This window comes from Cuculus canorus, chromosome 1 (assembly GCF_017976375.1).
Source record: "Cuculus canorus isolate bCucCan1 chromosome 1, bCucCan1.pri, whole genome shotgun sequence".
Lineage (NCBI taxonomy): Eukaryota > Metazoa > Chordata > Aves > Cuculiformes > Cuculidae > Cuculus > Cuculus canorus.
The window spans coordinates 102743500-102757859 of record NC_071401.1 but is presented as its reverse complement, the minus strand read 5'-3'; the positions used below and the strand labels follow the sequence as shown (position 1 = coordinate 102757859).

Here is a 14360-nt window from a genome sequence, read left to right as displayed (position 1 = left end):
AATGGGGTATATGAGCAGTGTCCAGAGCTGAAACTGGGGTTGGGAATGGGGCATGAGCAAGGTCCAGAGCTGAAACTAGCGTTGGGAATGGGGCATGAGCAGTGTCCAGGGCTGAAACTGGGGTTGGGAATGGGGCATGAGCAGTGTCCAGAGCTGAAACTGGGGTTGGGAATGGGGCATGAGCAGTGTCCAGAGCTGAAACTGGGGTTGGGAATGGGGTATGAGCAGTGTCCAGGGCTGAAACTGGGGTTGGGAATGGGGCATGAGCAGTGTCCAGAGCTGAAACTGGGGTTGGGAATGGGGCATGAGCAAGGTCCGGGGCTGCCCCCTGTTCACCAGCAGGCTCCAGGGCTGCCCCTGCTTGATGAGCAGGGTGCATCCCCCGCCGGGGGAGCCGGGGGGGCGGTGCGGGGCGGTCCCAGCATCCCGCCCGGTCCAGCCCTCGGCGAGGGGAGCAGATATAGGCAGGGATGCGGCTCGGAGGGGCGGCGGCGCGCAGCGGCGCGGAGCACGGGCAGGCGTCCTCTCCCCAGCGGCGGGCAGCAGCCTGTCCCGAGCCCCAGGAAGGCTTCTCGCCGCGGAGGAGGGCATCGGGGCCGCCCCCATGGGGTGCGGAGGCGCGGTGGGGCTGGCGGTGCTGGCGGCCGCCGCGATGTGCGGGGCAGGGGCGCTCGCCGGGCGCGTCCTCAGCGGTGAGTCCCGGGCAGCGGGGGGAGGCAGCGCCTTGCGGGACAGCCCGGGGGAAAGAACTCGGGCGATACCCGCTCCTTAAGCGACCCGCGTGGTGGAGGCGAGCGATGGAAGAGGCTCCCGCCAAGCTGCGGCTGGAGGATGCGCGTCCCGGGGCGGGCGCACACGACGCAGTGGGAGGCAACTTTATTTTGGGTCTTCAGAGGCACAGAGCTCGGCTGTCGGGCTCCCGCTGCCCCCCGGAGCCCGTCCCTGCCCGTGCCGTGTGCTCTGGTACAGACACGTCTGCAGATCCGATCGGGTGCGTGCGGGGTTGAGCTCTTCTATTTGTGTAAAAAGGTGAAGCGTGTACTTGATGCTTTCTTGTTCTTGTACCATCCATACGGGAATGTTTCATCCTTTTTGTAGTATAGTTAAGAGGAGAAAGCAACGTTGTGTATTTCCAGCACACAGATGCATATGATTCTGTCTTGTGGTGATAGGACCGGGGGCAATGGCTATAAACTGGAGAGGAACAGATTAGACTGGACATGAGGAAGAATTTCTTCACCATGAGAGTGGTGAGGCACTGGCACAGGTTACCCAGGGAAGCTGTGGTTGCCCCATCCCTGGAGGTGTTCAAGGCCAGGTTGGATGGGGCCTTGGGCAGCCTGATCTAGTGGGAGGTGTCCCTGCCCATGGCAGAGGGGTTGGAACTGGATGGTCTTTAAGGTCTCTTCCAACCCAAACTATTCTATGATTTTGTATGCTCAGATGCCGCTAAATTTAATGAAAAGGCTATTTTTAATTGCACTTTGGGTCAAATCCTGCAAGGTAAAGCTGAAGAGCTCTTGGAGGTGTGTGCAAGCACATCCATACATTTGTTGTGAGACAAAGATTTACACACTTGACTGCACTCATTAACAAGTTGTGTGTAAGTCTCTATGTGCAAGTAACAATGTGTCTCTTTACAAACTGATTCCAGAACAATGCAAATTATTTGTAGTCGGTTCTTTCAGGGGCTGTAATGGCAGTATATGAAGAAAACTTTTTTGCAGTTTTTTGTTGCAAACATTTGGTTCCTGAATTCTGCTAATTTTCATAGTTACCGATGGAGTGTAGTCACTAAACCATTTGGTGATGTCTTATTTGAAGCAAGTTCACGTGCAGAACTGAGATGTGCTGTTGGGCTTTCTGTGAAGCTGTCTTCCAGGAAACAATAGTGAAGTGGCAGTACTTCCAGTATTTTGAAGAAACTTGCCTTGTACTGTATCCTGAAATATTTCATCAATTTCTGTTATGCATGACTGTACAATTCACATTATGATACAGGAAAGCTCTTAGTTTAACAGTTTATATGAGTACTCTGTAACACTTCTATATTTTAAGGAATAGTGAAGATTAGTCATCTACAAGATGCATTTTGCATTAGTAGTCTCAGTGGAGGAGTCCCTCTGTGGCTGAGGAAAACCCAGTGCCTTAAACTTCTAGATGAGGCTTCTTCATTTAAGTGAAATATGTAGCCAACTGAGTAGACGTCCAGCTTTTTAAACAGTGTGTAATATGTGTATACTGCTTAGCCAGACTATTCCTAGATGCATATGAAGCTTTGATGCTTTGCAAGAGTACAGGCTCTACCCCTTATTTCACTGAAGCATTTCAAAGCATGTGATGAGTCTCATGTCACTGTATTACATGGCTAGCACTTGCCTGGTAGAATACAGGAGAGGATTTGAAACCACTTACAGAAGGAACCATTTGTGTATTATCAGGTATTTTAACTGAAGTTGTATTCATTAGTTAAAGGAGGTCCATACTAGGCAATAACAGCCAAAGATATTTAGTACGCACGTGCCAGAATATTCTGAAATAATGGTAGGAGAACTCTTTATTTGTCACAGGGACCACACCTCTCTCTGCCACATGCATGTAGCTAGGTCTAGTATTAGTAGCAGTTTGCACTTTCTAAACAAGAAATAATACTATGGAATTATTGGTCCACGTGTGCTGTCCTCCAACTTACTTCCATATACCTTAAATGTATGTCAGGACCTACGCTTCTGTAGCCTTGAAGAGGCTTTCATCTAAAATTATAAGTCTACATCTACATCTACAGACCTTTTTTCATTGTTAATGTATTCTTTAATCATGATAACCTGGAATAAATGGGAACCTCACTGGCCTCATTCCAAATAAATTAAATACAAATTAATTCTTATCACTTACATAGCAACTGTTCCTGAAACTGGCTTGAGTGCTAGTTGGACCTTGTGGAAAAATTCCCATTTACTGCAGTAAGTTTGGATCAGACCTAGCAATAATTGCAAAATCGCAACGATTTTGATTTCAGTGTCTAGAGTAAAAAGAAGGAAGGATCTGACTTTTCAAAGTGCCATTTCCTTAGGTAAAGGGCTTCTCTTCCTTTGTCCAAGTATGTTAATTTTCCCAGAATATAATAAAACCAATTATTTGCATCAAACTATTCAAATTTAGTCGTTACTTCTTTGTTATCTTTAATCTGGGAATTGTTAAAGAAAAGAGATACAAATGCTTTGTAATTTTTAATGTAGTTAGAAGGATGTTTTGTCAGCAGTGCTCACAGCCTCCATATCAGAATATCTAGTGTTGCCAGAGAATTGATTCTTAAAGAAAAAAATCAAAGCAGGCTCAGGAGAAACTGCTGAGTATGCCTTGCTGCCCCATGACATCATGAAGTACATGAAGTGATGATAATGCAGTTTGCAAAGATGCAATTACTTTAAGTATCTATTGGGCAGGAAAGATGCAAGCTAGTCTTGTTGCTAATCATTTAACAGCCCGTGTATTAATCATAAACGTTATACTTTAATGACTGCTGTTGCTGTCTTTTTGTATTTTCATGGCTTTCTAAATTTTTCTGTTTGCCAACACTATGTATCAATAGTAGATTAAATACTGATATCCAGTATTTTTAAGCACTATGTATCTTTTTTTGGTGCAAAAGCATTTGGATATATAAAACATTAAATGAAGAAAACATTTGGTATGTCATGAAACAAGAGTTGCTTCCAATCTATAGACTTGTTTGCTTCAGATGCCTTTAAGGATGTGGATACATGCATTTGTGGATGTTATGATCAAATTTGTATTGGTCATAAAATATTGTAAAGTAAGATAATTAAGTAGGTATCTTCATGGGTAATGGAATGAACAGAGAAAACAAACCCTTTCTCTAAAGACACAATGTAATTTAGTTCAGTCTCTTGGCCTGTCTATCTTGTGTGTCAAACTTTTAACTATTTTCTGTAGATGAAACCTTCTACTGCTTGATTTTTTTGGGCATGGATTGTTAATTTTAAGCTAGATTTGATGCTCGGAATTTGAGAATGTATGATTTGCAAAAAGCACTGCCAGTGTCATCTCCGGGATATGTATGCAGCAGTTGCATATTGAACACAACATTTTGTTGTGAATACCCAGCATCCAGTTCCATACTAGAAAAACTTGTACTGGACACGCATGCCTACATGGTACAAGATCTTTTTGTTCAGTTATAGGTCTTGGTAATCATGGAAGCTGAGACTCTGAGAACTTCAAGGGAGGTTGAGCAGTTAACTCTCTTACACTCCTTTTTTAATTCTGGTCCTTATGTCCTTATGCACCTATTCTTTTCAGTGCCTTCTTGGGGACAAATCAATGATCTACGTTCTTAAAGTGAAGTGAAGTGATGACTCTTGGATATAATGCATGTTTCTACTAAACACGCCCTGTTCCTAACCAAGAAATTGCGTAATACCCACTAGAAAGACGTTTTATATTAGGTAAACTGTTGTGACTCGTAGGTGAGAATGCAGTTTCGATAACCTGGTGTGATGGCGGATGAATCCTTCTATAGGATAGAAATACCAAAGTACTTAAATCAGTTTCAGGAATCAGACTTCTAGATTAGAAGTGGTACCCCTTTGTCAACCCTGTAAAGCTTACCTTGCCTAAGAGAGGAAGCTATGCTGGTGGCCAGCCTAGGTCTCTGTTCAGGGGCTAAGGAAAGTGTGATGAAAAACTCTAGCATTTTGTTTCAGGGGAGCATGCTACTTTTCCAGAAATACAACTTCTCCTTCTTGATGTCTTGTTCAAAGATAGAGGAAGGCATTGTAATTTTCCAACTCATGATTGCTAAGCCCCAGTTGCCTAATGGGCCCAAGAGAAAACATCTGCTCAGGAGGGACTTATGATAAACAACACATGGGAAGGTATGGATGGCCAGCTTGTCTTTCACGTGGCTTTTCTTGATCCTGGTGAGACAAGGCTGGTGTGCTGTCCCAGTGCAGCAGCTATGTGCAAAAATTCCTGTATTGTAGAAGTCATGTTCTGTACCTTGACTTGTCTTCTCTGTAGTTCAGGTGTGATCCTATGTAGATCAGACTTCTTGATGTTTGCAGGGAACATGCTCTGGTTCATAAAGTGCTCTATGCAGCACTGTTTTTAAACTAATTCTGAAAGCAAATCTCTTTGCAAATCTCTTATGGATCAGAAAAGACTGCATAGTGCTAACATGAAATAAGTAAGATGAAGTGATGAGCGGGTAGTAGTTTCTTCACTGTAATCTCATACTCATACCTATCACTAACTATCTGAAAATTATTTGAGTCTCTTGCTGAAGTGTTCCCCACTCCCAACACTGACAGACAGTGGGACTGTCGGTTCCAGGTGATCTTAAGAAATATTGAGACCTAACAAAACACTTGGCATGGTTCGAACTAAGTCTAAAAGTAGCTGCAGTATAAAGCTGATCACTCTAAGCAATTTATTTTAACATAGATCTCAAATACTGCAGATACACTTTAAAAATACCCATTTCTTTCAATAAGGTCGGTGAAACAGCTCAGATATGGACAAGTATACTGTAAATTACTAAATTTTGGTGAGACGAATCCTATTATATATCTCAACAGTTTCTTCCCATACAGGCTTGTATACATATGATGTGAATTAACCAAATGTGCTTTACTTCTATTTGGCTTTATTATAAATGATAATTTACCCCAAGGGAAAAATATTTTAACTATTTCTCCTCCCCTGAAATATCTCTTCTATTTTTGCCTTAAGAATGCTAAGATCCCATATGGGCTGTCTCTTCCAATTTTTTTCTTTCAGTAGACTGTGAATGAGCAAGCACTTGCCTGTTGCTTTCTCTTTTAATTGTGGAAATACAGCAAAAAGGTGGGCACTCTACTGTGGTCTGGTACTGAGATGCATATAAGGTGTTCCACCCTAGGAAACTTGAAGTCCATGAACCACATTATATAAAATTTCACTTATATCTGTAGCAAATAGAGGTATCTTGGTAAAAAATCCATGAAAATATGCTTGGAAAAAGGCATTCAGATTTCACTGAAGAAGACTAAGAGAATATATGATGCTTTATCTGGATAAAGATTGATGAAGAGTGTAATGACTAAAGATTTATGAACTACTTTCAGAAGACATTAGCAATCAGTAGAAACTCTCAGAATGGCTTAAATTTATGCCTCTTAGAAATCCTGTTGAGGGAATCTAGTGATGTATACATTAGGTATTCTTAAAATGTCTGCTTGTTTGGGACAGGAGAATGAGAATATTTACTGCTCCCCTAGGCTGGCACACATTATGTTTAAGCTATTCAGAGTCTACAGTTTTCATCAAGTCTATTCCACAATGTGCTAACAACCACTTGCTGGCTGTCTTAAACTTACTGTCTATCCTAAAAGTATCTGGGAGGTCTGTTCTGTTCTTCACAGCTACATATGAAACTATTGATGAACTGACTTGATTTGACAGTATTGTCAGTGTTTATATCAGTATTTTATAAAAACTTTTTTTTTTAATTAAACAGCTGAAATGATGGAACACTTGGTGTATCTTTAGGCTGTGGCATGTAAAAATTTCATTTTGTTAGTGTGTGTGAGTATGTGTAAGACTTCAGAAAAATGAAAACAATAAAGCAGCAAACAGCTTCAGTAGTTTTTTGGGGGTTTTGGGGTTTTTTGTTTTTTTTTTTTTTTAAAGTCATAGGTGAATAATCCACATGCTGGTGCAGGCTTGTAGATGTGTAGATCTTTCTAGAACATCGTATCTCCTTTTATTTTGAACAGGTTTGAATAGATGCCATTGACATTTGAGTGGTATCATTGGTCTCCCTGCTTGTGTCTGTGGAAGTGAACAGGGTTATTTATACCCATGAAGAGTGTTATACTCCAGGAAATTTTGCGATTTTGTGTCAAACATAATTAATTGTTAGGGAAACTTGAGGTCCCGAGTATATATTGCAAAAGAAAATGTTCTCCACATCCTCTGCTTATGGTGACATTTTTCTTATTGCCAGTTGAGAAGATGCGTATTGTGCCACATTGAAATGCAAGCATATCATCTCTGTGGACGCCAGGGCTGGGTCTCTAAGTACGTTGTTCTCATCATGCTCAGTGATACCAGGAGCCTGCGTGACTCACAGTAACAAACTTGCTAGATATCTCAAAGACAGGCAAGGGAAAAATATAGGTCTGACATCAGTCTTAGATCCCTCTTAACATAGGAAAAGGAACGTGCAGTTTTTAGGGGGTTGTCTTGGTAACTGTGTTGGCACTTTGCATGAACCCCTAGGTCCTTACAGAAGCAAGTGGCTGTCTGCCACGATCAGCCCTGTGATATACCCGTAAAGCTCATATGATCAGAAGAGAGGAAAACCATTATTACAGGAAAAGCTAAATGGATCTCAGGCTTAAATTTATGATGTGCTAGATATCTGAAACAGAGCTGGTGCCAAAAAGTAGGTATATTTCACTGAGAAGAAAGGAAAACTGTCAGGGCTTTAGTGATTAGATCAAGTAGAGGGGGAGAGGTACTTGGGAAATACTTTATAGATTTTTTTTTTTTTTTTGCAGTGGCATATCACTCAAATGAGTGGCTAAAACTGTTTCATAAAAATGGATATTTATTTTCCAATTGAAGACACTTACCCTGTATTGATTTACATAATTGTAATTGTATGTTTTCCTGCAGGGTAATTATGGATGGTGAAGTGTTGATTAGCTTGAAATGAGATTTAGACATCAAGCTGCTACTTTACAGCTCCATTATTAGTAGCTTGAGATCCTTGCCATGTATGCCTGAGAAGCTAACTATAAGAAATAAATGTATGCTTTATTTTCTTTGTGAAAAGAGTGAATAAGCCTATTGCTGCTTGGTAAAGATGGTAGCCTTTCATGAGGGCAGGTATTCCAGTTTCCAGTGCATCAAAACCAAGCTGGTCTCTGAAACACCACAGCCCTGATTTTGAAAATCCGGACAAAGTTGTAGTCTGCTCTGGCAAATCCTCCCAGCACTTTGTTCAACACAATGAAAAACTTATCTATGTTGACAAGAAGTCCTTGCTTGCATCTTCCCAAGACCTATAACAGTACAGGTTCTCAGAGGCTTTAACAAACCTCCCCAAAATAAGCTGTTTAGATCAATACTTGTCAAAATGTGTTCAAATATGTATTTTTGTAGCCACCTGTTTGTCTAACCTGCTATCCCACTGCAATATTCAAGGAAGCTATCACATTTTGTTCTAATTGCATTTGTATTCAGCCCAATGGCAAAATCTGGGTGTTAATGATAAATAATATTCATTAATATTCAAACCAGCACAACCGAATGCTCCTTTACAATCAGACTGTCTCCTTTCTGATTACACAGTTTCGTAAAATGTAGCTATTATGAGTCTATTGAGAACCATTGCTATTCAGAAATAGCTAAGTCGATACCTTGTCCCCTAAAGTACTTGGAAAAACAATAACATAACTACTAAAGGCTGACATATAGGTGAAAACTCAATTTCAGCAATAAATGAACTGAAAATCACTTCATATGGCAAAAGAGAAAATAAGATAGAGACGGGACTCGGACAAATGCTTCTTGTGTAGCTTTATGTTCTACATAACTACTAAATGTATGTGCATGAATACTAGAATACAGTACTTTCTTTTTACTTACATCTTCCACCATCCCCCACTTTCTCTCCCTGCAAGGGTTGCATTAATCCTAGAGATGGCTGTTTGGCTGCTGTCTGAAGACCTCTGTCATCTCTGATAATTCATAACACATGGGATGGTTAATGGCTAAAAATATATTATCTGGTCAGTGTTTGAGAGAGAATAAAAAGAATTTGCCCTTTACCTAGCATTTTATACATGTTATTTATATTTTGACATGCTAATGCCTAAGGATTTAACAAGGAAGGGACTCCATTGTGATAAATATTGTAGGAGTTCTGGCTAATAGATGTGTTTTGTTTGGGAGAGGTTGGAGCCAGCCTCTCTTATCCTCTGTTAGGATACAGCTGAGGTACTTAATGACTTTTTTGCCTCAGTTTTTAATAGCAAGGTAAGATGTTCTCTGTGTACTCAGCCTCATGAGCCAGAGGACAGGGAGGCAGAGCAGAACGAAGCTCCCATGATCCATGAGGAAATAGAGACCTGCTTGGCCAATTAGACATTCACAAGCCTGTGGGGCCAGATAGGATCCACCTGCGGATATTAAGGGAGCCGGCGGAAGTGCTTGCCAAATCCCTTTCCATCATCTTCCAGCAGTCCTGGATAACTGGGCGAGTTCCACTTGACTGGAGGCTGGCTGATGTTACACTCATCTACAAGAAAGGTCAGAGGAAGGATCTGGGAAACTACAGGCCTGTCAGTCTGACCTCAGTGCCAGGAAAAGTCATGGAACAGGTGATCTTGAGTACTATCACACAGCACACAGAAGACAACCAGGTGATCAGGCCCAGTCAATACAGGTTTATGAAAGGCAGGTCCTGCCAAACTAACCTGATCGCCTTTGATGACAGGGTGACATGCTTAATGGATGAGGGAAAGGCCTCCAGCTGCACCAGGGGAGGTTTGAATTGGACATTAGGAAAAACTTCTTCACAGGAGGGCTTATCAAGCACTGGCACAGGCTGCCCAGGGAGGTGATTGAGCCACTTTCACTGGAGGTATTTAAAAGATGGGTACATGAAGTGCTTAGGGATGTGATTTATTAGTGCACAGGTATGGTTGGACTTGATCTCAAAGGTCTTTTCCAACCTAGGGATTCTATGATTCTGTTAAACCACCTTAGACAGTGTCCATATGCTAATGACTATATGATATGATGTATACAAACTGTCAGCCTATACACATATCTACCTGAAATACAGCTACTTAATAGACATGGCCATCTGTTATTTTATATAAGCCCTTGAAAGGGGCTTGGAGACTTTGAAAGTTCTTACAGAAGAAAAATCACTTTAGAGAAACTGTATTGTAACAATCAGGCATAACCCCTAATCCAGAAAAATTATAAATCAATGATGAATGTCTCTCCTCACTGTAGACCTGTTTATTTGGAGGATGGGAGGAAAAAGTACCTATTAAGGTAGAGAAGACTTAGCTATGGGGACATTAATGCAGATGCAGGCTGACATATCTATAGCAGTTTGTATCTGAATGGCAAATTTGTTAGCACATGGAATTCCTCAGGCTGCCCAGGAGTGTGAGCTGAGCAACATCTGTGATTTGAATACTGACTCTACTAGAGAATGATGTGTCTTCACTATTATAGACTTTGGAGAGAAGATGGCAATTTACTTTTATTTCCACAGTAGTATTTTTTTAAAAAAGTAATTTGAATCATCAAGAAACAAATTAAATTCAGTAGATGGACACAAATATGATGCACTAAAACATCAACAGCAGTAACATCATATATCAAAACATGACCACGAACTGAACCCAATCAAAATCTGGCTGGGTAATACAAAGGTCATTTGACAAGATACATCAGCTTTGAATCAAAATGTAATTAGGAAAATTTAATATATTTTAATCTCTTATTGGCCACATTCTGAAGTGTGTTATTTGGGCTTGGCGTGGAGGACCCTATGACACAGGGAGAGATGAAAACAAATTGTGCCCAGTGTCCTGCATGGTAGTTACGTAGCCCCTGATGTCAGTGTGCTCACACAAGGTCAAGACCAAGACTGGCCTTCGTAACACAAGCAGAGAAATATTATCTAGCCGGTGGAATATTTTGGTTAGTTTACATAGATTTCTGTCTTGCTATTATTTCATGACCACTTTCACTTAAGTCCTTGTGTCTTTATTTTGTTACTTTATTTTTGGAAGCCTCCATCAGCCTCATGCTGACTTTTGGGACTTTGGTTAATGTAAAGTATTTCACATTGCTTCATACCAAATGTTTTCTGCTGAATCCATTATCTTGGGAAGAAAAAATTCACAGTATGAAAATATAATGGACTTTTCCATAGCAGACTTTGTGCATTCCTTTGTTCTCTCTTCACATATGCTATGCACATGGCAGCTGCTTTTCCCCACTGATCTAGATGGATGCTAATGGTAGCAGACCTTGGACTGTAGGTTAGTTTATGAATTTCAAGAGGAAGAGGGATGGGATTTCCCAGCAGGGAGCTTATCTTCTACCTGACATCTTCAAAACCTCCAGCTGAGTCATGTTTGTTACTCAAGGTAACCTTTGTGCTCCTCATGACCCATGGGAATGTATTTAGGACTGAGCCTAGTACTCTTAGGGAGATCAGTCCTTGAGCTGACTGTTTTATCAATAACTTTCCTTCTAAACTACATTTTGCTGTAACTTCTGCCATGATAGACCTAAAGGAAGCTATTATTTCTTCTGTTTAATAAATTTCTTCTGTTTAATAAAGCATTTTTGTTGAAACATAATGTAGACAGAAATGATTAAAATACCAGCTGAGAGTTTTCTAGTTTCTCCATTTCTTGAAGATTTATTTTTCCCTGAAGAATAATCTGCAGAAATGTTTTAAAGAAGTATCAAATGTCTCATTTACAAGGTACCTTTATTTTAAGGTTGATATTGAAACATTCTACAATGGAGCTGCTGTGTGACACCTAAGGGAGAAAACTGATGAATATGGACGGAGATGGTAGATAGCACTTCTTAGAGTAACCACTGTACACTTCCTTCCTTCAGCTAATGGGGTTGTGGGGCAAACTGAGTGCAAGGGAATTTCTGCCACTTCAGGTTATCTGCGGTAGACAACTAGAGCTGCTAAGATTGAGGGAGCAGGGCCAGTGCTGTGTTGTATGGTGTACACAGGAGAGGTATAAACAACAAACTTGGAAACATTTCCTCTAAGGAAAATGTGGAGACTTGATCTTATAGTTTTGCAGCTGAGAAAAAAGAGAAAAACAAGTGTCAGTTACTTGTTGCTTCAACATAGCACTCTTCCCTTGACAGACAAGAAAACATTTATTGAAAAGGTGTATGGGTTCATGACACCAAGCTAAATGCATGTTTCATTTATTTCTATGCCTACTTCTAACCAGAATCTGGGCTATTCTGCTTGGGTGAAGGAAGGTGAGTCAAGGATTAAGGAACTGATACAGTCCATGGGCTGAAGGGTGTACGCTCTCCACCTTCACATCTGCAGATATTTGGATAAGTTTGATTGAAACGTCAACTTGTCTGATTGTAAAGGAAATCAGTAAGAATGAGTTCTTAGATCTTACTAAATGAATTAGTTAGGTCTTTGGTCTCATCTCAAAAGGAGGACTAAAGACAATAATATGCTTGTGTGGAAAGGTTGTAAAGGCCTAACTTGCTTATATTTATTCACGTTGCATAGTATTCACTCTAAAAGACTTGCTTTTCAAATCTAGTTTCTAGACAGAAAAATTGGAATTCAATTTATACAGTTGAAATAGCAAATGTTGCTTTAGAATTAACAATGGAGTCTTGCGTGCTGCAAAGATGTTAGAAGGCAAAATAGCCCGTAGTTAATGTTTCCATACTTATGTTGTCTGCTATACAATGTGGTCCATTCTGTCATTTTTAACTGCTAAATTATTTCTTCTTTGTAGTTCAGAAATTAGTAGTGAAAGCTGTGAAAAAACGAAGCTAAAAAATTTAACATCTCAGCGTGCTCCAGGAAGAGCACTAAAACGTCAACTGATTTGCCAGCTATTAAGGCACAACTGCAATTTTCCATTAACACATTGAACTAGCTCTGCTAGAGCAGATAAATGTCCCCTTCAAAAGAAGAAAGAAAAGATTCAGTGTAGGTCATTGCCTATACACAGGGACTAAATTAACTGGTACAAAAAAAAATTCACAGCTTCTTCCAGAAAGCTTGCTACTCTGTGTCACATACATCATTCACACTGGATGGGTCTTAATGATAAATATGCATTGCTTTCTTCCCGTTTTCTTTGCTTTTTCTGGAGGTATATTCTTGCACAAATTATGAGCCTGTGAGGAAGAAAGTATTTATTTTGCTACTGATGTAGAGAGCAACAAATGAAAGAGACCTAGTTTAGGAGTTGGGTTGTACACAGACTTCCACTTGTTTAAGTCTTTCACTTTATAATACTTGATTTTAGAGTTATTTAACCCTTCAGAAATATCTGCAATAACAGTAGTATCCTCAAAAATGCTTCAGTTCAGTTTAGGGAAAAGATTAAATCCTTCACACAAAATTTCAAGATTTTAACTCACTAACCCTTTTAGGTTATTATTAGGTTTATCTACCTTTGAGTACAGATTAAACCTTCTTGTCTATGTTCTGGATGACTCCAAGAGGCTTCCTGCTTCAAGTGCACAACAGTGGCAAACTGCTACTGAACTCAACAAAATGGGCACGTATTGAGGGCTGCAGTGGCACCTATTGAGCAGCTCTGCTGATGTGCATCACAAGTTCCTATCCTTCCTCTCCCAGCTCCGTACAATTCTGTCTAGTTTGTGCAGGTGATGGAGCTGAGCTTTGACACTGAGGCAACCTCTATATTTGACCATCATACAGCACAACTTACAGATACGAGCCTTAAAGCAGCTTAGAAATAGCACATACCATTTGGCAGTGTGAGTTTCCATGCAAGAGCCAACTGGGAAGATAGATAGACTGAAGAAGCTTGGTCAGTTAACTACCAAGGGCCCACCTGTCCTGTTGGAGAGGTAGTTTGACTGAATGGTCACAGAAGATTGGAGACTGTGCATGAAGGGAAGGGGAGCAGAGGTGTGTTGTGGGTGGGGAGCTAGCTATTTTCTCATGTAGGGCAGGCACAGCGTAGGAATTGAGATTGGTAGTGGCTAGCCCACTCATCTTGGTGGATGGAACATTCATGCGTGACTGAAATCATGACAGGGATATTTTGATACTGGGATTTGCTTCTAACTTACTACTTGGTGTCAAGGAGGAATCTGGGCACAGAGTGAAAGGAATCATAAAAGTTGTATTTCTAAAAATTGTCTGGGAAATAAAAAGAACAAGACAATGAAAAAAGGACCCCTCATAAATCAGTATATATATATAGAATTAATGCTCTAAATCTGACGTTTAATTACAGGGAGAGGTATAGTCCCTTTTCCCTGTAAATAACTACTGTCCCACATAATGCAGTGCTAGCCTTTGGAAGTTTGAACTACTATGTAGACATCTGTATTCAGACATTAAGCCACAGTCACTCACCAAGTGATGATGACTAAAATGTTGAAGAGCTCCTTCTTCACTGTGTGCTCTGTCCCAAAAATGAGGCAGAACTACTGGGGAAAATAAAAAGGTTATGATCATATTTGCAACATCTGAATTGCAGCGTTGCAGATGAAGGGGGTGAGCTGTGATGTCATTTGCAAATTTCCTTCTTGCACTTTCTGCTTTTGAACAT

At 40.6% G+C, this 14360-nt stretch overlaps 1 protein-coding gene across 3 annotated transcripts in view; it reads left to right on the top strand.

Annotated features, from left to right (window-relative positions):
• The first annotated feature begins 484 nt into the window (after positions 1-484).
• Positions 485-14360, top strand: part of CHODL (chondrolectin) — a 32226-nt gene continuing 18350 nt past the window's right edge. For all 3 annotated transcript variants that reach the window (XM_054056148.1, XM_054056147.1, XM_054056149.1), the window contains exon 1: positions 485-692. In XM_054056148.1, the coding sequence (XP_053912123.1) occupies positions 605-692 (88 nt within the window). In that variant the 5' untranslated portion in view covers positions 485-604. The remainder of the gene's footprint in view (positions 693-14360) is intronic.